A 21,993-nucleotide genomic window follows, 5' to 3' on the forward strand; every position below is an offset into this window, starting at 1 on the left:
TCTCGCCTACATCGTCCGTATAGGACGACTCGGGAACTCAACTCCTACCCCGGGCAGCTCACCGATCCCCTTATGCCCAGGGGAAAGGTATCAAGCCGTTTGACAGCAGATGCTGGCTGTCAAACCGGCTTTTACGCAAAACAGGCGGGAGGCAGCAAACAGCTGCGACCAGCGAAATCGCCTGCCACCGGAAGTCCCGTGAGAGGTTCTCTTCCGTTCTCTTCCCGCCCACAGTCCTATCTTTCTCCTCCCCCCACCATCATCTGAATTAACTCTAAAAATACCAGACAGTTCTGCATATTTTGTCAAAGCAAGAATATACAGTATTTGCAGCATTGACATCCGGCTCCCCTTACAAGAAAGACAGATCCTGTAATGTAAACAAAAGCATATGTTAATGACTAGTTTTTGGTTTGTTGGGATGTTTCACATGAAACCTTTTGACCAATCTGTCAGCTTTCACTTCACTGGATTTCACCCAGGTGGCTTCAGACAATGGGTATCCCTTCCATTGTACTAGGTACTGCAATTTCCCTTTAAAAATTCTAGAGTCAAGAATACGTTTTACTTCATAGTGGGTCTGTCCCGCAACTACGAGGGGCCCAGGTGCCTTCTTCGGAGGAGGTCTTAAAGTGGAGCCCCGATAAGGCTTCAACAAGCTACAATGGAAAACTGGGTGAATTTTCCCTAAAAGTCTAGGGAGTTTTCAGTGCTTCTAGATTTTTGTGATCTGTCCATACCTCAAATGGCACCTTGCTCCCTTCTAGATAGTGTCCCCAGTTTAATAGCGCCCATCTAATCGCAAAGGCCTCTTTCTCCCAGATTGCCCATCACCGCTCGCTCTCAGTAAATTTCTTAAAGGTGTAGGCGCAGGGTTGCAGGATCTCACTTTTGTTCTTTTGCAGTAACACAGCTCCAACTGCCACATCGCTGGCGTCGACTTGAATCACAAAGGGTTCCCCTGGGCAGGGGTGCTTTAGGACCAGTTCAGCAGCAAATAGTCTCTTTAAATTCTCAAAAGCTGTTTGACAGCCCATTGTCCATGCTAGTGGTTGGCCTGGTCGTGGCTTCCCTCCTCCTTTGTCTGTTTTGAGTAGTTCTGTAAGGGGTAGGGCAATCTCAGAAAAAGAGGGGATGAATTGACGATAAAAGTTGGCAAAACCCAGAAAGCTCTGGAGCTGTTTGCGAGTCTTTGGGGGCTGCCATTCGATTATAGCTTTCACCTTGGCTGGATCCATGTCAATACCCTCGTTGGAAATTCTGTAGCCAAGATAATCTAATCGGGTCTGGTGAAATTCACATTTCGACAATTTGGCATAAAGCTTGGCATTCAATAGTTTCTTTAACACTTCTCTCACCAGCTTTATGTGATCAGTCATATTCATGCTGTATATCAGGATATCATCAAGATACACCAAAACCCCTTTGTACAAGTGATCATGTAGGATCTCATTAATCAACTGCATAAATACAACTGGGGCCCCCTGTAGTCCAAATGGCATGACTTTGAACTGATAGCTCCCCATAGGACAGTTGAAGGCAGTTTTCCACTCGTCTCCCTCTTTTATTCTCACCCAGTAATATGCCTCTCTCAGGTCTAATTTAGTGAAGACACTCCCCTTAGCCAGATGGGTTAATAAGTCCTTTAGGAGGGGGAGGGGGTATTTATTTTCCACACTCACAGCATTGAGACCCTTATAGTCTACGCAGAGATGAAGAGACCCATCTTTTTTCTCTTTGAACAACACAGGGGCTTCCACGGTAGATTTGGCCCGTTCGATGAACCCCCTCGCTAGGTTTTTGTTCACGTATTGCTGCATCTCCTCCATTTCAAGGGGGGACATAGCATACATTCTCGGTCGTGGGAGTTTGGCTCCTGGCACCAGTTCGATGGAGCAGTCATTGGGTCTGTGAGGGGGTAGGGCATCACATTCTTTTTCACTAAATGACTCTGCCAGGTCCCGGTATTCATTGGGGATGACTGGTTCTCCTGGAGGCGGTGAGGCGGCCATGTGCGCTTGCTCATTGGGTGGCCTAAGGTGCCCTGCAACATTTTTGAATCAATGGGGGGATTAGGCCCTATAGGTAGTCTCATGGTTCTCATTCCTTTCTCCCACCAGATAAACGGCTTCCATTTGTCTAACCAGGCTAGCCCTAGGATCACCGCCTCAGTCATTTTTGGAGCCACCAGGAAGCGAATAAACTCCCAGTGTGCACCTATTTCTAGGTGTAGGGGCTCGGTTAATTGTGTGAGAAGAGTCCCTCCCATCAGGGAGCCATCGGCTAGCTCAAACCTCACAGGTTTGGAAAGCTGTTTTTCCTGTATGCCCATTTTCAAGGCAAACGGCAGACTAATAATGCAGCGGGTGCATCCCGAATCAATTAGCACGTTTAAGTCCATTTGTGCCCCAGACTTACAGATTATAAGTTTGGTGGCCAGCGAAAAAGGCGGGATTTGTCGACTCACCATCGGGTCGTTTTCTCCTTCATCGTCGCTGTCAAAGGAGGGTAGAGCAGGGGCTGGTCCACCTGGAGTCTCGGTGTTCTCCTGCGTGGGGGGTATAATCTGGGCAACAGGTTCCTGCGTGAGCCGGTTGGATTTTTCTCTCGTTAGCCGCTGAGCAGGTTTCTTTCTCATTGCTGGTTCTGGTCTGCTCTGCAGTCGGGGGTAGGGGACTGGACAGGTGACCACTCAATGTCCTTCTTGTCCACACCGAAAACTCTTAAATGATGGGCGTGTAGGTGACCTGGGTCTCTCAGCCATTGCAGTAGTTGAAGGCTTTTGTGGGGGTGATTGCTGTCCGGGTAGCTCTTGTTGCTGCTCGGGTCCATGTGGGGGAGGCTTCTTATAACGAGAGAGCTTAACGTCTAGCTTCACTGCTGTCTGGTACCACTCCTGTAGCCTATCAGGTACTTCTCGATAGATGCAGGCCTGAGAGAGGTGATCGTCTAACCCCTCGATGAAGTAATGGATTAGGGACTGCTCAGGCCACCCCTCTATTCGACCTGCTGTGTTGCAGAACTCTCGCACGTACTCCAGGGCAGGCTTGCCGGCTTGTTTTATTTTGTGGATCTGTTCTGCTGCCTTGAGGCCTATGGATGGGTCCTCAAATCTTTCTCTCAGTCCTAGGATGAAAAGGTGGGGATCTCCCAGTTTGGGGGCTTGCTCATTATATAGATTGTTCAGCCATTCAGATGCTTCTCCCTCTAGGTTGGCTGCTATGAGATCGACCATGGCACCTGGCTCCGTGTAGAGATAGGCCCAGCGATTCAAGTGAGAACGCACTTGGTTGAGAAAAAAAGTCAACTTCTCTGGGTCCCCATCGAAGGTTGCTTTGAAAGGTGGTGCCATTACAGGCTGTTGCTGCTGGCCCCATCCTGGTTGCAGATTTATGCCCAGGGGTTGCACGTTCAGGGGCTGTGGCCAATCTCCCTGCTGTGGTCGGTCTCCCACCAGCTGCTGATCTCCTGGTTTCTGCACCACCCCAAGCTGTTGCAAGGCCTCTGTTAGTTGTGGCAAGGTCAGTTGCTGCTGATCATCTATCTGTGGGGGGTGCCAATCTGCCCATTGCTGCAGAGGCCTCAGTCTGGGATTCCCTCTGTCTTCAGGGTTGGGGTCCCTGGCAGGGGAAGACAGGATCTGACGGGCTTTCTGCTGGGCCATGGGAGGGGTATAGGCTCCTCTCTCCAGGAATTGAGTTCTGCTTTTCACTTCTGGGTTTTGAAATCTTTCCAGCGGCTCACCCAAAACTTCGTTATCTCTGCATTCTGCTTTTGAAGTCTTTGCTCTCGGCTGGGAGATCTGCCAAATTCTTTCTCCCTCGGCTGGCTGGCTGCCGCTCCACTGATTTGTATTTGTCTGCCAAAATTCATCTTCCCACAGCGTGCCGTCTTCAAGTAAACTCCCTTTTCTCATGATAGATTTTCTTCCCCTGAATCTTTACCAACTCCTCTCAAGGTTAGAGGCAGTGGACGGAGTTCAGGACCCCAGGTCGTCTGGAAAGGATTTGAGATTTTAGCATGATGTTATGGTTCCGGCTACTGAAACACTTCAAAGAACTTCCAGGCATTGATTTTCCTAAAAGTAATTTATTGTTACAAAATGTCGGCACAGGCATAACGAAGGTGATGCTAAGATCTGAAATTCTCTTCCCCTGAGCAATTAATTTACCAGCATGTTCCCTCCCTAAATTTGCTGTCATATATCACGTTCTCCTATCAGGTGGAAGGGCAGAGGTTCTCTTCCATTCTTTTCCTGCCCACAGTCCTATCTTTCTCCTCCCCCCCACCATCATCTGAATTAACTCTAAAAAATACCAGACAGTTCTGCATATTTTGTCAAAGCAAGAATATACAGTATTTGCAGCATTGACATAACTGATGATAAAAATTCCAAACCAAACATGGAGATTTGAATTATTAGGGCAACAACCTAATAACTATAAAGGGGCCAGTTCCTTTGAAAAATTGATAACTGGATGTTCTCCCTTGATTCAAACAACATGTGTAGGAATGAAGGGAGATTCATCTGAGGATTTAAAGGCTCTCGTATGGAAGCCTGCTTGGCACAAAAAGAAAGCCAGAGTTAGATTTAAAAATGGGACTTAAAATTTCACTTAATGGGTTAAGGAGATTTTTAGAGATATTGATTGATTTAATATTTAGGATTTAGATTTATAATGGAAATGAAAATTAACTGTTAGATTATAGCTTTGAATTGTAATATGGAAATGGGTTTGTGACAATGAAAGGTATTTTATTAGTAAATGAGGAGCTACCAGGACGAGAAATAGAATATATATGTGAAATACAGTAAGAATGTAATCTTCGGAACAATATGTGTACTCTAGATATGATAATTATCTTGTAATGAAATGAGGGAAATTAGGGTTACCCGAAGTTTAAATATTATGGTTATTAAAGGCTAAATTGGAACATGGTAATTGGAATTAAGTAAAACCTAAAAACAGGACTTGGATATGTATAAGTAAAATTGTATTGATAAATGTATTGATTGATTGATCTTTATCTAGAAATGTATTAACTTGAATATGATATAATAATTAAGGGAAATAGAGAGGGAACCTTAATGATGTAACCTGACATATATATGAATGATTTTGTTATTGGACTATTGATTACTCTATCACCATGCTGCTTCCTAATTACTTGGATGTAAAAAATGAAAAATTAATAAAACTTGTTATAAAAAAGAACTTTCCCAAATTCTCTCCCAGAAGATAGCTGGTATGGAGACACCCCAAGTCATGTTTTGAATGAATGTTCTCATCTCTGGAACACATGACAAAGTTTTTGTTTGTTCATTTATCCTGCCCACCTAGCAGTTCAAAAGCATGCAAATGAAAGTAGATAAATAGGTACCACTTCGGTAGGAAGGTAACAGCATTCTGTGCACCTTGGTGTATAGTCATGCTGGCCACATGACCACAGAAATGTCTTCGGACAACAATGGCTCCCTCAGCTAGGAAATGGAGATGAACACTGCCCCCTAGAGTCAGAAATGACTGGACAGGGGAAAACTTTACCTTTATTTATTGGATTTGTAAGAAGTCCAACTACATTATACGTGTGCGAAGAATATACTATACTTAATTGCCTCAGTGAGAGTTATAGTATGTTTCTCTATATTTAGAATTGAGGACTGAACTCAATACAGTAGTTATATCTAATTATCAGTACTCTTATTAGTGATGAATCATTCCTGAACAGCTGTAGATGCATTGATCTTTTCTCCTTGTGTCTCTGCAGTTACCAGCTACAATAATGTTGTAGAAACTAATTCAGATTATGAAGACAAATTGCACATTGTTGAAGAAAGTCTAGTAGATGGAACAGATTGTGATAATAGCATGCTAGACAATGACTTGCCAAAAGACCAAGCAGTATTACCAGAATACGAAAGAGAAGGAAGTGCAAACAGTTGCTGGGAAGATGAAGGTAGGTATCAAGAAATGTATCTCTTCATAAACATAGAAATGAAGTATTTACCTCTTTTAGAAATAGTATAGCACAGGGATTCATATCCCAGGAAGTTTATCATTTAGTCCAGGGGTGTTAAACTCACAACATCACGTGATGTGTCGTGATGTATTGCGCCTTTTTTCCCATTGCCGGAAATGGGGTGGGCGCGGTTTCGCCATGACACATCCGGCCTGCGGGCCGGCAGTTTGACACCCCTGATTTAGTCTATTACTTTCAAACTCTTTTTGCCTCTTGTTCATAAATTGATTGCACAAACCTTTTCTTTGTGGATCTTTTATCCTTCAGCTCAGTGACATTTGTTTCTCAGCACACACTAACACAATATTACAATAGCAACAGTAGTGGGAATATAGGACTCATGGAACATGCAAGTGTCCCTCCCTTCCCTACTAATACTTTAGTGGCAAGAAAGATGGCAAAATACAGGCCTTATGAAGTTCTCTCATTGCATTGTTCTAATTCATAGAGCTCCAGTAGTTTATCTGCTGTCTAGCTTTCAGAGATACAGAAGTCCTATGAGAAAATTAAAAATAGTGCATTTGGAAAGAGCTAGCCTTGAAGGTTGTCATTAGCTAGGTACTTTTTAAAAAAAAATGTTATTGAATACAAAAGAAAGAAAAAAGATTAAACACATTGAACATGGTAAATTGTCTTTGATATACATCTCTGTCTTGTCAGTCCATACTATACATTAACTACATATGATATATCTATATACAGCTGTACATTCTTAGTATCTGCCTCTATTTATATCTTTGCTGTTGACCCCATTCTTTTTTCCCTCCATTTTTAGAATTTATTCCAGATTCGATAAAATTCTGTTTCTTCCTGATTTTTTAGTCTTTCAGTTATCTTGTCTAGTTCTGCGCAATACATAATTTTCTTTATTAGTGCTTCCCCACTCGGTGCTTCCATTGCTTTCCACTTTTGAGCAAATAGTATCCTTGCCGCTGTTACCACGTGTATGATTAGATATGTGTCACCTTTATTTACGTTTTTTCCTAATATTCCTAATAATAATGTCTCAGGTTTATATTGGATGCTTTGCCTAGTCATTTCTATTACCCATTCCCAGACCATAAGCCAGTACCCCTCTGCTTCTCTACATGTCCACCATACATGAAAAAATGTGCCCTTTTCTTTTTTGCACTTCCAGCACATAGGTGAGTATCCGTTATACATTTTGGCTAATCTGGCCGGAGGCAAATGCCATCTGTAAACCATCTTATACAGGTTTTCTTTATATGATGTCGCCAGTGTAATTTTGTTATTTCATTCCCATACTTGCTGCCATTGATCCATATTTATATTATATCCTAAATCCATTGCCCATGTCACCATTGCTTCTTTAACCTGCTCCTCATATAGCTTACATTCCAACAAGTATTTATAAATATACTTAATTTGTTTTTTCTCTGGGCCTAGCAGTATTTTATCTAACCCCGTGTCTTGTCTGTTAATACCCCACTCTTGCTTATCCTTCATGTATCTTGCTTGTATCTGGAGATAGGACCACCATTCCAAGGCTATTCCTTGTTGTCTTAACTCTTGTTTTTGTTTTAAGTGACCTTCTTCTGTCAAGATGTCTTTATATATAATAGCCTTATCTTTCCTATACAGATTGGGATATGTGACTGCCTCTAGTGGCGATAACCAAACTGGAATCTTTGTATAGTGTTGGCGTTTGACTATATTCCAGCTTTTTATTAGTTCTTGCCGAACCTTATGTCTCAAAAAGTACTGGTGGTTTCTACTTTGCCCTGTTCATATATGAGCATGCCAACCCTGCTGGAGATCATAACCCTCTAAGTGTAGACATCTTTTATTTTCTAAAGTAATCCAGTCTCTGATCCACGTCAGGGCCGCTGCTTGGTAATATAGCTCCCAATCTGGGAAACCTAAACCTCCTCTCTCTTTGGCATCCTGTAATGCCTTTAATTTTATTCTTGCCTTCTTTCCTAACCACACAAATTCTAAGGTTAATTTATTCAACTCCTTGAAGAATTTCTTGTCTAATTGAATTGGAATGTTCTGAAACAGGAATATCATTTTAGGTAGAATGTTCATCTTCACTGCTGCAATTCTCCCGAGAAATGAGAGATATAAATTTTTCCATCGGTCTAAATCTACTTTTATATTCTTTACCAATTTGCCATAGTTATCTTCTTTAATTGATGAGCAACGTGCTGAAATAACTATCCCTAGATATTTTATTTTAGAAACTATTTGTATACCTAATTTTCCCCCAAGGTTTCCTTTTTGTATATTAGTCATATTTTTTGCAATAATCTTTGTTTTATTTCTATTTATTTTCAAACCTGCCAAATCTCCATACTCTTCCAATATTTCGAATAGCTTCTGCCCTGATTGTTCTGGGTCTTCTAATATAAATGCTAAATCGTCTGCGTAAGCTTGAAGTTTGTATGTTTCCTTCTTAATCCTAAATCCTTTAATCTGCTCTTCTTGTCTTACTACTCTGGCTAGGATTTCTAATGTATATATGAATAACAATGGCGAGAGAGGACATCCTTGTCTTGTGCCTTCCTGAATATTGAATTTATCAGTGGCCTCTCCATTTATTATGATCTGGGCCTTTTGTTCAGAATATATTGCGGTTATCACATTTAAAATTTTTTCCCCAACATCCATTGATTTTAATTGTTGGATCATAAATAGCCAATTGACATTGTCAAAAGCCTTCTGTGCATCGAGGAACAGAAGTGCCACTTGACAATCGCTATGCGACTCATAAAATTCAAGAATGTCTAAAATTGTTCTTATATTCTGCTTAGTAGAAACCCATTTTGATCAAAATGTATAAAATCAATTAGATAATTTTTGAATCTCTCTGCCATTATTGAGGCAAAAATTTTATAATCAGAATTCAATAATGATATAGGTCTATAATTTTGTATCCGTGTTTTTTCCGCTTCTTCTTTTGGTATCAATATTATATTTGCCTCTGTCCAGGACTTAGGTATTCTAGCTTCAGTTAATACAGCGTTAAAAACTTCTAGTAAGTATTGATTAAGTACACTTTGTTGCTCTTTATATAGTTCCGCTGGTATTCCATCTGGGCCAGTCGCCTTATTGATCTTTTGTTTACTTATAGCCCTGGTTATTTCAGTCATTCTTATTTCCTCATTTAACGTAAATTTTATTTCCTCCGGTATCTTCGGTATATCTGCCTTCTCTAAGTATTCTATTATCCTTTCTACTTTTTTCCCCTCATTCCTCTTATATAATTGTTCATAATATCTTTGAGCTATTCCCCTTTTAATAGTCTCCTCCCCCTGAATCTCTCCTTTCTCATCTTCCAAATTAATGATCCGTAGCTTCTCTTTCTGTCTTCTTAATTTATATGCCAGCCATCTACCCGGTTTGTTCGCGTGCTCAAAAATATTTTGCTTAGCTGCCTGTAATTTTTGTGCTAACTTTTCCGAATCCTCTATACAAAGTTTATGTTTAATTAGATCCATTTTGTTTTTAAATCTTTTATTTTCAGGATCTCTCTGAAATTGTATTTCGGCCTGTTTATATTCTTCCTCAAGCCTCATCCTATATTGTTTTTTCTCTTTGTTTCTCTTAGCCATATATGAGATTGCTACACCCCTCATATATGCTTTAGCCGTATCCCAGATGTTCTGCAAGGATGTATCCCCATTGTCATTCGCTTGAAAGAAAAAGTGCATTTCTTTCTCCATACTTTCCTTAAATTCTTTTTCTTTGAGAATCGCTCTTTGGAGAGTCCATCTTGGCCTGCTCCTTTGTCCTTTCAAGCGAAAACTTATAGGGTTATGATCTGCCCAGAGACTAGGTTCTATATCAATTTCTTGGATTTCCGAGTCTAATTCTTTTGAAAACCATAGCATGTCTATCCTAGTCCATGATCTATGTTTCAAGCAATAACATCCAATGTTAGCAGATGTCAACCTGACACTATGTCTATTAGAAAAGTATGTGTATTCCCTCTTATCATAATTCCTTTCCCTCCAAACATCATGTAAACTAAGATCTGTACACATCTCAAAAAAGGTTTTGGGAAGTGTTTTTTTTTTATTTCCTTTCCTTGCCTCCGTGCTTTTATGATCTTTTGTTTTATCTGCGATCGCGTTGAAATCCCCAATTATACAAAAACCATCTCCCTCTATGTCACTCAGCTTATTATGGAGATTTTTAAAAAAGGATACTTGAGCTCCATTTGGGGCATAGATTACAACAATTATTATGTTTTTTTAATTCAGTTTAGCCTCAATTATCAAAACCCTTCCCTCTTTGTCTTTATAAATTTGTTTCGAAGTTATCTTCTGCTTAACATACAAAGCTATTCCTCTTTTTTTTTCTCGTCTAGTGAAACATATAGCCTACCTAATTTAGGTTGTTCTAATAGATATTCTTGATCATTTTTTATGTGAACCTCCTGTAGCGCGATAATATCCGCATTTAGTTTAATAAGCTTACTAAAAACTTTCCGACGCTTAACTGGTGCGTTCAGCCCCCTAATATTTGTTGACCAAATCCTATACTCCTCTCCCATTATCCTGTTTTTGTCGTGTCTTTGTGCTTCTAGTAATTCTTATTTCCTTCGCCTCCTCTGAACTTCTCCCTTGTTGTTCTAACCTATCTTGTCCTCTTCCCCCTCTCACTCCCTCCATGTTTTGCTCTGTCCCTCTTTTATCCAACATTCGTTCAATATCTCTTCTTTTTTCAACCATAGCTCTTTCTTCTCCAAGATCTCTCAAGTCTTCCTCTGAGGCACAGTATTGCCTATAGAAGTCTTCCACTTTCTCCACTGTATCCAATCTAAACCTCTTCTCCTGCCAAGTCACAATAAGCCCCTCTGGTGTTAACCATCTAAAATTTACATTGCTTTGATGTAACCTGGACGTCAGTTTTATTAGTTTAGTTTTAGTTTTATTAAATTTATACCCCGCCCTTCTCCCGGAGGACTCAGGGAGAACTACCTCAGAAAGAGGTAGTTCTTCTGAAGGTCTCTCATCCTTTTAGGTATTTGTTTTAACACTGTGATTTGTTTCCCTCCATATTCCAACTGTTCGTCACGTGTCCTATATAGTATTTCATCTCTAATTTTCTTTTTTATAAACTTCACATGGACCTCTCTAGGAAGGTTATGTCGTCTCCCATTGTTTGTCTGCACCCTGTATGTCTCATCCATCCCAACAATAATCTCTTCTTTATCTATCTCAAGAGCTCCTGCCAACAAATCCGCCATTTTGTCTGGAAGATCTTCTCCTCTTTCCTCTATAACATTTTGGAATCTAAGATATTGGGTCGCCTTCTCTGCTTCCAGTAACGTCACCGCTGTCATTAACTCTTTATTAGCCACGGTTAAATTTTTATCCATCTCTTCCACCTTCTTTTCTTCGTTATCCAATCTTTGCTCTACTGCTAGCAACTTCTGCTCATTTTTTGTGATTTGCTGTTGAAAAGCTTCAAATCTTTCGTCCATTGCCTGAATCTTCTCTCTCATTTCTCCGGTAACATTCCTAACCACTTCTAGTTCCGTTTTGATTTCCTCATGGTTCTTCATCATGACTTCCTGCATTGCCTGCAACATTGCCTGCAATTCTTTAAATGAGTTGGAACATTCTCTTTGAAGCATGTCATCTAATGATCTTTGGCTCATGGGACTGGAACCTTGTGTTACATTTTTCTTCCCCCCACCAATCTTAGCTAGGTTTGGATTGCTTGCCATTTTTAATAAACTTTCCCACAACTTACTCTTCTTCCAAAATATCCACTTTCCACTTCCCTCTTTCCGTTCTTCCACTTTTCCCCCCTTTACATTGTTCCCCTCTCAAATGTTTAAACAACAACAATATCGCTGGTATATTCTGTCTATGTAAACCTATTAGTATAATACTAATACAAATACAGATTCTGATAGCTCAATCTCAGATGTTAACTTTAAACTTTCCCAGTGTTTCCTTTTTTCTTTGTATAATCCAATAAACCCTTCAGTCTCTCTTTAATACCCTTTCTCTTATCTTCTGTCTTCTTTCTCACACCATTCCGTTTTATACGTCCATATAATCACCCCTGCTATCTCCTCAGCAACACTTTCCAAAGTTGTCAGTCTCTATATCATTCCAATTCCTCCTGTCATGCAATCTGTATCCCTTTCCGGGGAGAAGAAAAAAAAAACACCTTTCCATCGGCCAATCCACTCAGCAGTCAAAGTCAAAACCAAAAGCCATAAGACTCTCAAACAAAGTTCTTAGCTTAATTAAAGGTAGATTCCTGTCCTTTTAGGTGACTTTAAGACGCTAGGTCTTTAATCAGTGTAGCCTGGCTCCTCCACATCAGGCCCTTCCAGGCGCTCTTCCTGCCACTTTCACTCACCGCCTCCTCTCCACTCCTTCAGCTTCCCTTTTTCCAGGCTTCCCCTTTCCGCTTTCTCTTTTGATGCATCTACCAAATCCACTCACAAAGCTTTGGGAAAAATCAATCTGGTCAAATCTGATTTACCATCATTCCGCTATTTCCTCGCTTACTCCGTCCAGCTGTCAGCTTCAGCAGCCATTTTTGGCTGTCTTCTTCCCAATCCGTTCGGTTCTGGGTTTACCCGCTTCCCGTCGCCAGTCGCCACCGACGGCAGAGCAGCAGATCGCCCACACCTTCCATCGCCCCCACAAGGCTTCTTTCGGCTCGGATGAGCCCCATGGATCTAGGACGAGCGTTTGGCGATGCCAGAGAGACCATTCGCACCGCCGCCCACTCTGACAGCTGGCTCCACCCCCATTAGCTAGGTACTTTTTTAATGCTATTGCATTTGGGAAGAGTTGGCCTTAAAGGTTATTCTCACTAGGTATTTTTAAATTCAAATGTTTTAGGTAGGCTTTATACTCACAGTGAATGCATATTTACTGAGTAGTTACCCACTGCAGAGATAACCTCTTTGAGATAATATCTGCTTAATCACAGCAGGAATTATATTGGAATAATAAGAAAATTGTGGCCTTCAGCCTGATCCTTCTAGTGGCTATTCAGAAGTAATTACTACTTTCCTCTGTTTGTAAGCTCAGGAAAGCCTTAGTGTTGGGGGGGGGGGAGAGACTATTTTGCAGAATGCAAAACACAATATATGGAAATTAGTAATGAAGGGATTTTATTATGCTTATGATATTATTATGCTTAAGCTTCATATTAGTAGTGATACTTTGTAATCATTTTATATATAACTTTGTTCATGTGCAAGCAGCTTTGTAGGTGCCTTATATTGAGAAATTATTTATGTTATGTTCTGGGCCTGCTGAGTCATTGAGCAGGTGCACGAAGCTGAAGAGAGGCCCGGGCAGACACGTGAATGCCTGAGACCAGACAGGCTGTCTCCCGCCTTGAGTGCATGTGCAAGGCGGGAGAAATGCCTTGCATTGATTGGCTGATACTGTCCCTGCAAAGGGGTATAAGAGCAATCCGCGCCATTTTATTTTTGGTTCTGTTGTGAATGTAATAAAGACAAGACTGTTTGTTACTCCTGCTCGTCTCAATGCCTTTTACTTGGAAACAGAACATTGGCGACGAAGGTGGGATATGCTGCAAGGGAAACAACGAAAGAAGATAGGCTGACTCACCTAGAGAGGCCTGAAGCGCTGGGAAGTTCAGCGTCCGGAGAGTGCGACTCTGCCTGCCAGTACGAGAACGCTGGAGGAGAGCTCGGCAAAAGGGACCCCTTCTCAACCTTGCAGCACAAGGCGTTGACGAGGCTACCGGGCAGTAACGATGTCCAAACTAGGCCGTCTCTCTGAATTTGACACAGCTCATCCGGAACGCTGGAGTTCTTACGTGGCCCGGGTAGAGAACTACTTTCGGGTAAACCAAATCCAAGAAGACGGTCTTAAAGCTGCTATGCTACTGTGTGTCTGTGAGCAAGAGACTTTCAATATTGCAGAGAATCTGGTCGCCCCAGCACCACTTGAATCAATTGTTTATGCTGAGCTGAAAAAAATGCTGCGAGAACATTTTGAACTGAAGCTTTCGGTGATTGCACAGCGACACGCATTCGAGCAAAGGGACCAGAGGCCTGGTGAGTCTGCTGCAGATTTTATTGCTGCATTACGACAAGCAGCTAGGCCATGCGAATTCAAGGACCTGGAAGAGATACTTTGGGATCGTTTAGTTTGTGGACTGAGAAGTCGTGAGTTGCAGCAGTAGATCTTCGCAAAGGAAGACGTCTCGTTCCAAGACGCGTTGAGAGAAATTTCAGCCGAAGAAGCGGCGGGCGGAGCTGTGAAGGCCTTGCGGCTCGCCAAGAACCCTCCGACGTCGATCTCCGTCCATCAAGAGGTCGCTCAAGAAGAATCCAAACAGGATCCAGAAATGGAGGTGGACCGACTACAGCAGCCAGTGAAGAGGAGGCCTCAAGAGCGCAGAGACAAGGCAACCTCATTCTCTCGGTTTTTGGGATGTGGAGGATGCCACAAGTGCTCCGATTGCCAGTTCCACTCTGCCATTTGCCGGGCATGTGGTAGGCAAGGCCACATTGCCTCTGTCTGTTTGGGTCGCCAGAAGGACCGGTCTTCAGAAGAATTGCTTCAGAAAGGTACCAGGGTCCCCAGCCAGAACAGGGTGGGTTTTTGTGCATCCCGTAGAAGCATTTTTAAAACCGGGGCCCATAGGCCACTCAGGAAGAAGCTTCACATTGACGTGAAGTTGCAAGGGCTTCCCTTATCAATGGAGTTGGACACAGGGTCCGCTTTATCGATCATTTCCCAGGACACTTTCAACAAGATTTGTTGTATAAGCGGCCTACGAGTTAAACTCAGGCCTTCGAATTTAATTCTTACTGACTTCCAGAATTCCAGAGTCAACGTGAAGGGGGAGGCCATGCTCAAGGTGCAGCGTAGGAAGTTTGAAGGGTTGCTAGATGTGGTGGTAGTTGGGGGTGATCGCATGAGTCTTATTGGACTCGATTGGTTCGAGGCCCTTGGAATCCAAGTGACTGGACTTCACAGTTTGCAAACGACAGGCTTTGCAGAAGTTTGCAAGGAGTTTGCTGATGTGTTCAGTTCAGAGCTTGGCTCATACAAGGGGCCTCCCATTGCTTTATGTTTAGACCCAGCCATCTCACCCATTAGGATTAAGCCCAGACGGGTGCCCTTCGTGATGAAGAATAAGATTAATGCAGAGCTGGACAAGCTGCTCCAGCAGGGCATCTTAGAGCCCGTAGACAGCAGTCCTTGGGAAACCCCAATAGTCACGCCACTGAAGGCAAATGGGGAAGTCCGAATTTGTGCGGACTATAAGTGTACACTTAACAAAGCTTTGCAGCAGCACTCGTACCCGGTGCCCATGGTGAGCCACATTCTGGCTTCCCTCAAGGGAGGCCGCGTTTTTGCTAAACTTGACTTGGCTCAGGCCTATCAATAATTACCAGTTGATAAGGCAATGGCGGAGGCTCAAACAATTGTAACGCACCAGGGAGCGTTTAAAGTTAAAAGGCTGCAGTTTGGGGTTAATGTAGCCCCTGGCATCTTCCAGAGTGTGTTGGAGCGAATGCTCCATAATATTCCAGGCGTTTGCCGGTACTTTGATGATGTCCTCATCGCTGGGGAATCATCTGAAAATCTGGCTGAAAGGCTTAGAGCTGTCTTGCTACATTTCCGCCAAGCGGGGCTGAAGCTAAAGCAAGACAAATGTAAAATTGGAGTCACTTCCACAGAGTTTCTGGGGTTCTGTATTGATGCTGAAGGCATCCATCCTGCTGAATCTAAGCTTAAAGCAATTCAGCAGGCCCCAAGTCCCAAGTCCAAAAGCGAACTTCAGGCTTTTCTGGGACTGTTAAATTTCTACCACTCGTTCCTACCTCACAAGGCTGCAGTGGCTGAGCCGTTACACCAGCTCTTGGATAAACAGGCTCCATGGCTGTGGACAAAGGTCCACAAAAGGAGTTTTGCAGAGGTCAAGGCCTTGCTATCCTCAAATGCGGTTCTAGCGCATTTCAATGAGCAATTGCCTGTATGCATAGCCTGTGATGCATCCCCTTATGGAATTGGGGCTGTGTTGAGTCACTTGAAGGATGATGGGACACAAGTCCCTGTAGCCTACTATTCTAGGACCCTATCATCTGCTGAACGTAATTACGCACAGATAGATAGGGAAGCCTTGGCCATAGTGGCTGGCATAAAAAAGTTCCATGACTTTTTATATGGCTGCCACTTCACGGTCTTTACAGACCATAAGCCACTGCTGGGGTTGTTTACAACCAACAAACAAATCCCACACATCATCTCTCCTAGAATGTTGAGGTGGTCAATTTTCCTGTCAGCATATGACTACACACTGGTTCACAAACCGGGCAAAGAAATGGGCCATGCTGTTGTGATTCCATGCCAGCCTGTGTTCCCAACAGCTGAGTCTGAGGAATCTGAGGAGGAGGTGGAGGAGGCATTTGAAGGGCCATCAGGGTCAGAGGGAGGCTCTGATGAATTACAAGACTCACGGTTTGAGGAAGAGCCTGGGCTCTCCAGTCGTGTTCCTGATGAAGCTCAGCTGTGTGAGGAGAATGAGTCAGACTCAGAGGACTCATGGACATGCTAATTGATGCTCGCACACGCCGGCAATTAGCAAGAGTAAATCAGCAGCAGTCAATACGACAACTCCAGCGAAAAAGGAGAAGGCACTGAGAGGCAACGCCTTGGGACTGCTGTATAAAAAGAGGAGGTGTGGGCGGTGCTGGTTGCGGAAGACAACCGTTTGCAAAGTACTTCATGGGATCCTGTTCTGTTCGTCTTGCCTGTGACTACTCTTCTGTTTCATGTGGACTATTTCCTCCATTTGGATGGTGTTTTGCTGCTTTTGTTTCTGGACTATTTGTCAGGTTTGTCACCCATATTAAAAGGGGTTTGTTTTGTTTAAGTCTCCAGCCTATTTTATCAACAGGGGTTTGGTCCTTGTGCCTTTAACAAGGACGGCTATAGGCTGAGATAGAACACATGCAGATGGCCTCAGCAGATTGCCTCTACAGTTAGTGGAGTCAGATCCTGCTCCAGCTCACCACATACTTTCCATTCAGGAATTACCTGAGTCTCCCCTCAATGCTAGGGACGTGGCTGCTGAAACAGCCACTGATCACACGCTTACATGCGTGCTGACATGGGTGCTGTCAGGATGGCCTGACACGTGTCCTGGCACAGAGTTCCAGAGTTTCTGGAAGAGGAAGTCCGAGTTATCCACCTTCAAGGAGTGTGTCCTATGGCGTAGCAGGGTAGTTATCCCTGCCTCATTGAGGACTAGAGTCTTGCTCTCTCTGCATGAGGGACATCCGGGAATAGTCTGGATGAAGGCGCTTGCGCGCAGCCATCTTTGGTGGCCTGGGCTCGATAATGAGATCGAGGCCCAGGTCCACGGGTGCACTGTTTGCCAACAGTCCAGGCCTGAAATGCCTCAGGCCCCTGTACGTAGGTGGGAGGAGACACATGCCCCTTGGTCGAGGGTTCATATCGACTACGCTGGGCACTTTCAGGGGCAATTCTTCCTTCTCCTCGTGAACAGCCATTCCAAGTGGCTAGAGACTTCCAGTCTCCTCCACTACTACTGCTAGGACCATCCAGGTGTTGAGAGGGATCTTTGCATCTCATGGACTTCCAGATGTCCTTGTCTCCGACAACGGACCCCAATTCACTTCTTTTGAGTTTCAGGCTTTTCTACAGGCCAACATGATCCGTCATGCCACGTCTGCACCATTTCATCCAGCTTCCAACGGCCAGGCTGAGCAGATGGTGCGCACAACCAAAGATGCTTTAAAGAGAATTACTCATGGGAACTGGCATCACAGGTTGGCTGACTTTCTCTTCTCACACCGCACCACACCGTGCACAGCCACTGGGAAGAGCCCAGCTGAACTCTGCTGGGGTCGCAGGCTCATTACTAAACTGGACAGGTTGCACCCAGACCGGGTGGTGTCACAGGTGTCACAGCCGCGGGCACCTAGGAGACTACAGGTGGGCTATCCGGTCTGGGCAAGGAACTATGGACCTGGACATCTCTGTGTGACAGCAGTGGTATGCAAGGTCTCTGGGCCGCTCTCATACGAAGTGGCCTTGGATGATGGTCGGGTGATCCGGCGACACATCGATCAACTGCGCTGGAGGCTTCCCAGCCACACTTCCGCTCCTGGCTCTGCTCTCGGGGGGGGGAGGAGGACCACAATTACAATTGTGGACCAGAGTCTCTCCGCGAAAGCGGAACTTTCCAGGCGCCAGTAGGGGGTCTTGCCATGGAGGTGGCTCCTGACTCTGGCACTCCTGACCCTGGCACTGTCGAGCCCTGCGCGGCCATCCGGACGGGCGGACAGACCACCGTTCAACCCATCCACCTTACCCTGGCTTCCAGGCTCTCAGAACGATGCTGGGAAGCGACCCGGCCTCCAGACGTCCAGGCCGGTGCTTGGGAGCAAGCCGCAGCGTCGCCAGCCCCTCGGGAAGCTGCCGCCGTCGCCGCTGTTGCCTCCATGGCCTGCGCCTTCCTCTGACGTCAACTGCAGGCGCCTCGCAGGGCCGACATACGAGGAGGCAGGGAGGCCGGCAGGCGACTGTGAGAGGCAAGCCCAGCAAGAGAACAAGCTGGGGGAGCAGCCGGCTGAGGCCTTGACTGCTCCTGCAAGTAAAGCAGCCGGCTTGACTGCTCCTGCAAGTAAAGCAGCCTGACACTCTCCGTCCGTCGGCGTCCCGAGGAGACAAAGATGACAGGAACGCAGGAACGTGGTGAAAGCAAGGTGACTTTAATCCCCGGCCAAAACAAAGTCAGCACTGGGAGTGGTTTGCTCCCAGTGCTGTATATAGAGGTACCACACCCCTTCACCCCGCCCCCAGCAGCAAGCCAACATCCGCCTGGAGCTCGTAAAAGGCCCCGTAGTCCGGCCCCACCCCTTCCTGGACACAGTCACGCAGGGTTCCAACAGGGCAGCCGGCGAACCGCCGACGTTGTGCGGTAGGGGTAGAACCAGTCAGGCAGGCTCCAACGTCGAGGCAAGTGCGACACCTTCAGAAAAGAGCCGAGGACGTAGGAGGGCCGCAACAGCCGACCCGCCCGGCCGGCTTACCGGTGCCCGGCTGCCGAGCGGACCGGCAACGAGCGCCGTCAGAGACGACCGGCCTCCCCCGACGTCCGCGGTCTGTCCTGGCCCTCCGCGGCTTCCCTTTGCTGACTTCCGGCGTCTCGGTGGGGCCGCGGCAAGCGGCAGGGCTCTGCATGGCCCCCGCCTTGCCCCCGCGCTGGGCGACGCCGGCTGAGGCCCTTGTGACCCGAGCGCGGTAGGCGGTAGCTCGGGGAACCGCGGGGAGGGGGTGGGTCGTACCTGCCGGCCGGAGCTTTGCCGGTGGAGCGCTGGGCGGCTGCGGCGGCGTGCTGCTGTTGGGCGGTCGTGGCATCGTTCAGCTGCTGCGGGATTCACGACTCCCCCCCCAGCGAATGGCAAGCCCCGCGGAGCTTGACATGCGGCCCCCTCTACCATGGCTCCTCCTGGAAGAGAAAGGGACTTGGATGAGGTTATGCCCATACCGGTGACGGCCCCCGGCCTCCCCGGGTGTTTATGGTGGAATGCCCGCACCAGTCAGGGGGCATGGACGTCCCCTTCCCCAACCCACGAGGCGTCGGAGAGGGGATACCCCTTCCAACGGATGAGGTACTGCACTCTCCCGTGGTGAGTTCGGGAGTCGAGTACCTCCTGCACCTCGTACTGTGACCCGATGACCGGTCCCGGCGCTGACTGCGACGGGGCCTTAGGAGCTAGCTTCAGAAGGCTTGCGTGGAATACGGGATGTACCTTCCCCAACAAGGGTGGCAGTCTCAGTCGTACGGTCACTGGGTTAAGTACTTGTGTTATCTGGAATGGCCCTATGTATTTGGGCCCTAGTTTCTTGCAGGGTACCCGCAACCGGAGGTATTTTGTTGACAGGTATACCCAGTCCCCTACCTGAAAGGGTCTATGTTCCCACCTCCTTTTATCGGCCTGTGCTTTAACCGCTGCCTCGGCTTGCCTTAGGGCATCCTTCACCTTTCCCCACAATTCCGTTACCCGTGCGACCCAGGTTTGTGGGGAGTGGGGAGTGACTGTCCCCTGGGGCCATTCGGGGATGGGAACAAAGTCTACCCCGTGTACCACCCGAAAGGGGGCAAACCCTGTGCTGCCATGCACGGTGTTATTGTACGCCACTTCAGCGAACAGCAGGAGGTCCACCCAATCGTCCTGCTGGTAGGTGACGTAGCTGCGTAGGTAGCGTTCTATCATAGCATTCGCTCACTCCGCCGCCCCATTGGTGCTGGGATGGTACGCCGAGCTGAGGCCTTGGGACGTCCCAAGGAGCCGGAGAAAGTCACGCCAAAATCGTGCGGTGAACTGCACTCCCTGATCCGATATGATGCGCCGAGGTGCTCCGTGCAGACGGTACACGTGCTGAAGAAAGAGACGTGCCAGCCGCTGTGCCGAAGGCAGGCCCTTGCAGGGGATAAAATGGGCCTGCTTCGAGAAGAGGTCAATGACCGTCCAGATCACAGTGTGACCACGGCTATTCGGCAGATCGACGACAAAGTCCATGGCGATCTCCTCCCACGGACGGTGTGGGTCGGCAACCTTCTGTAACAGGCCCAGTGGTTTTCCCACATGGGGTTTTGCAGTGGCACACATGTGACATGCTTTCACGTATGCTTCCACCTCCGGTTTCATTCTGGGCCACCAGAACTGTCGACGAACAAGATGTAGGGTTTTTAGGAACCCGAAGTGTCCCGCCTGCTTGGCATCATGGCACCGTTTGAGGACAGAGTCCCGTAGTACCCCAGGAACATACATCTTGTCGCCCTTCCATGCTACCCCCTCCCTCTGTGTCAAGAGGCTCGGGTGGTCCCGGAGCCAGACGTCATCCCGTGTGGCTTCCTTCAGCCCTGGCAACGTACTAACCTCTACCGTACTGGGGGTGAGCCGCACGACCCCTTGGCTATAGGGCAGCATGATGGCTTGTACCACCTCCTCCCGTTTGCTATGGTACTGTGGCATACGCGACAAAGCGTCCGCCAGGAAATTCTTTCCCCCAGCACATACCTCAGGGTGAACCGGAATCGGGCGAAGTACTGGGCCCACCTCACGTGCTTGGGGGATAGGCGTTGTGGTGTTTGCAATGCCTCGAGGTTTTTATGGTCGGTCCATACCTCGAATGGTAAGGCCGCCCCCTCCAGCAGGTGCCTCCACGTTGCCAGTGCCCACCGAACGGCGAATGCCTCCTTTTCCCAGATCGCCCATGCCCTTTCAGTCACCGTGAATTTGCGGGACGTATAGGCACAGGGCTGCAGCCCCCCGCGGCTGTTTCGTTGGAGGAGTACCGCTCCGACGTCCACGTCACTGGCATCGGCCTGGACCACGAAAGGAGCATCCGGCTGTGGATGGAGTAATACTGGCTCTTTGGCAAAAAGGGCTTTGAGGTCCTCGAAGGCCCTTTGGCACACCAGGGTCCAGGGCAATGGCTGACCGGGTTTCGGCTTGCCGGTTAGGTGTTTGGTGCGTAACAGTTCCGTTAGGGGATGGGCAACGGCAGCGAAGGACGGAATGAACTGCCGATAAAAATTCGCAAACCCCAGGAAGCTTTGCAATTGGCGACGCGTCCTGGGGGCTTGCCACTCCAACACTGCCTGAACCTTCCGTGGGTCCATTTCCACACCATCCCCTGAAATGCGGTACCCCAGGTAGTCCAATTGGGAACGGTGAAACTCGCACTTTGATAGTTTTACGTACAGGTTGGCGTCGAGCAACTTCTGCAAGACCTGGCGTACCAAACGGACATGTTCTTCCAGGGTAGTGGTGTAAATTAGAATGTCATCCAGGTAGACGAGCACCCCGCGGTAAAGGTGCTCATGCAACACTTGGTTGATCAATTGCATGAATACCACTGGGGCTCCCTGCAACCCAAACGGCATTACGCGAAATTGGAAGCTACCAAGCGGGCAGTTGAACGCCGTCTTCCATTCATCTCCACGCCG

General features: G+C 46.5%; 1 protein-coding gene across 1 annotated transcript in view; it reads left to right on the forward strand.

Moving 5' to 3' along the window:
- LOC107298310 (zinc finger E-box-binding homeobox 1-like) overlaps positions 1 to 21,993 on the forward strand; it is a 102,811-nt gene that overhangs the window by 11,603 nt on the left and 69,215 nt on the right. The window contains exon 2 of the mRNA XM_015827683.1: positions 5,770 to 5,958. Coding sequence (XP_015683169.1) covers positions 5,770 to 5,958 — 189 coding nt within the window. The remainder of the gene's footprint in view (positions 1 to 5,769; positions 5,959 to 21,993) is intronic.

Source organism: Protobothrops mucrosquamatus, unplaced genomic scaffold (genome assembly GCF_001527695.2).
Source record: "Protobothrops mucrosquamatus isolate PMUCROS unplaced genomic scaffold, P.Mucros_1.0 scaffold3866, whole genome shotgun sequence".
NCBI lineage: Eukaryota > Metazoa > Chordata > Lepidosauria > Squamata > Viperidae > Protobothrops > Protobothrops mucrosquamatus.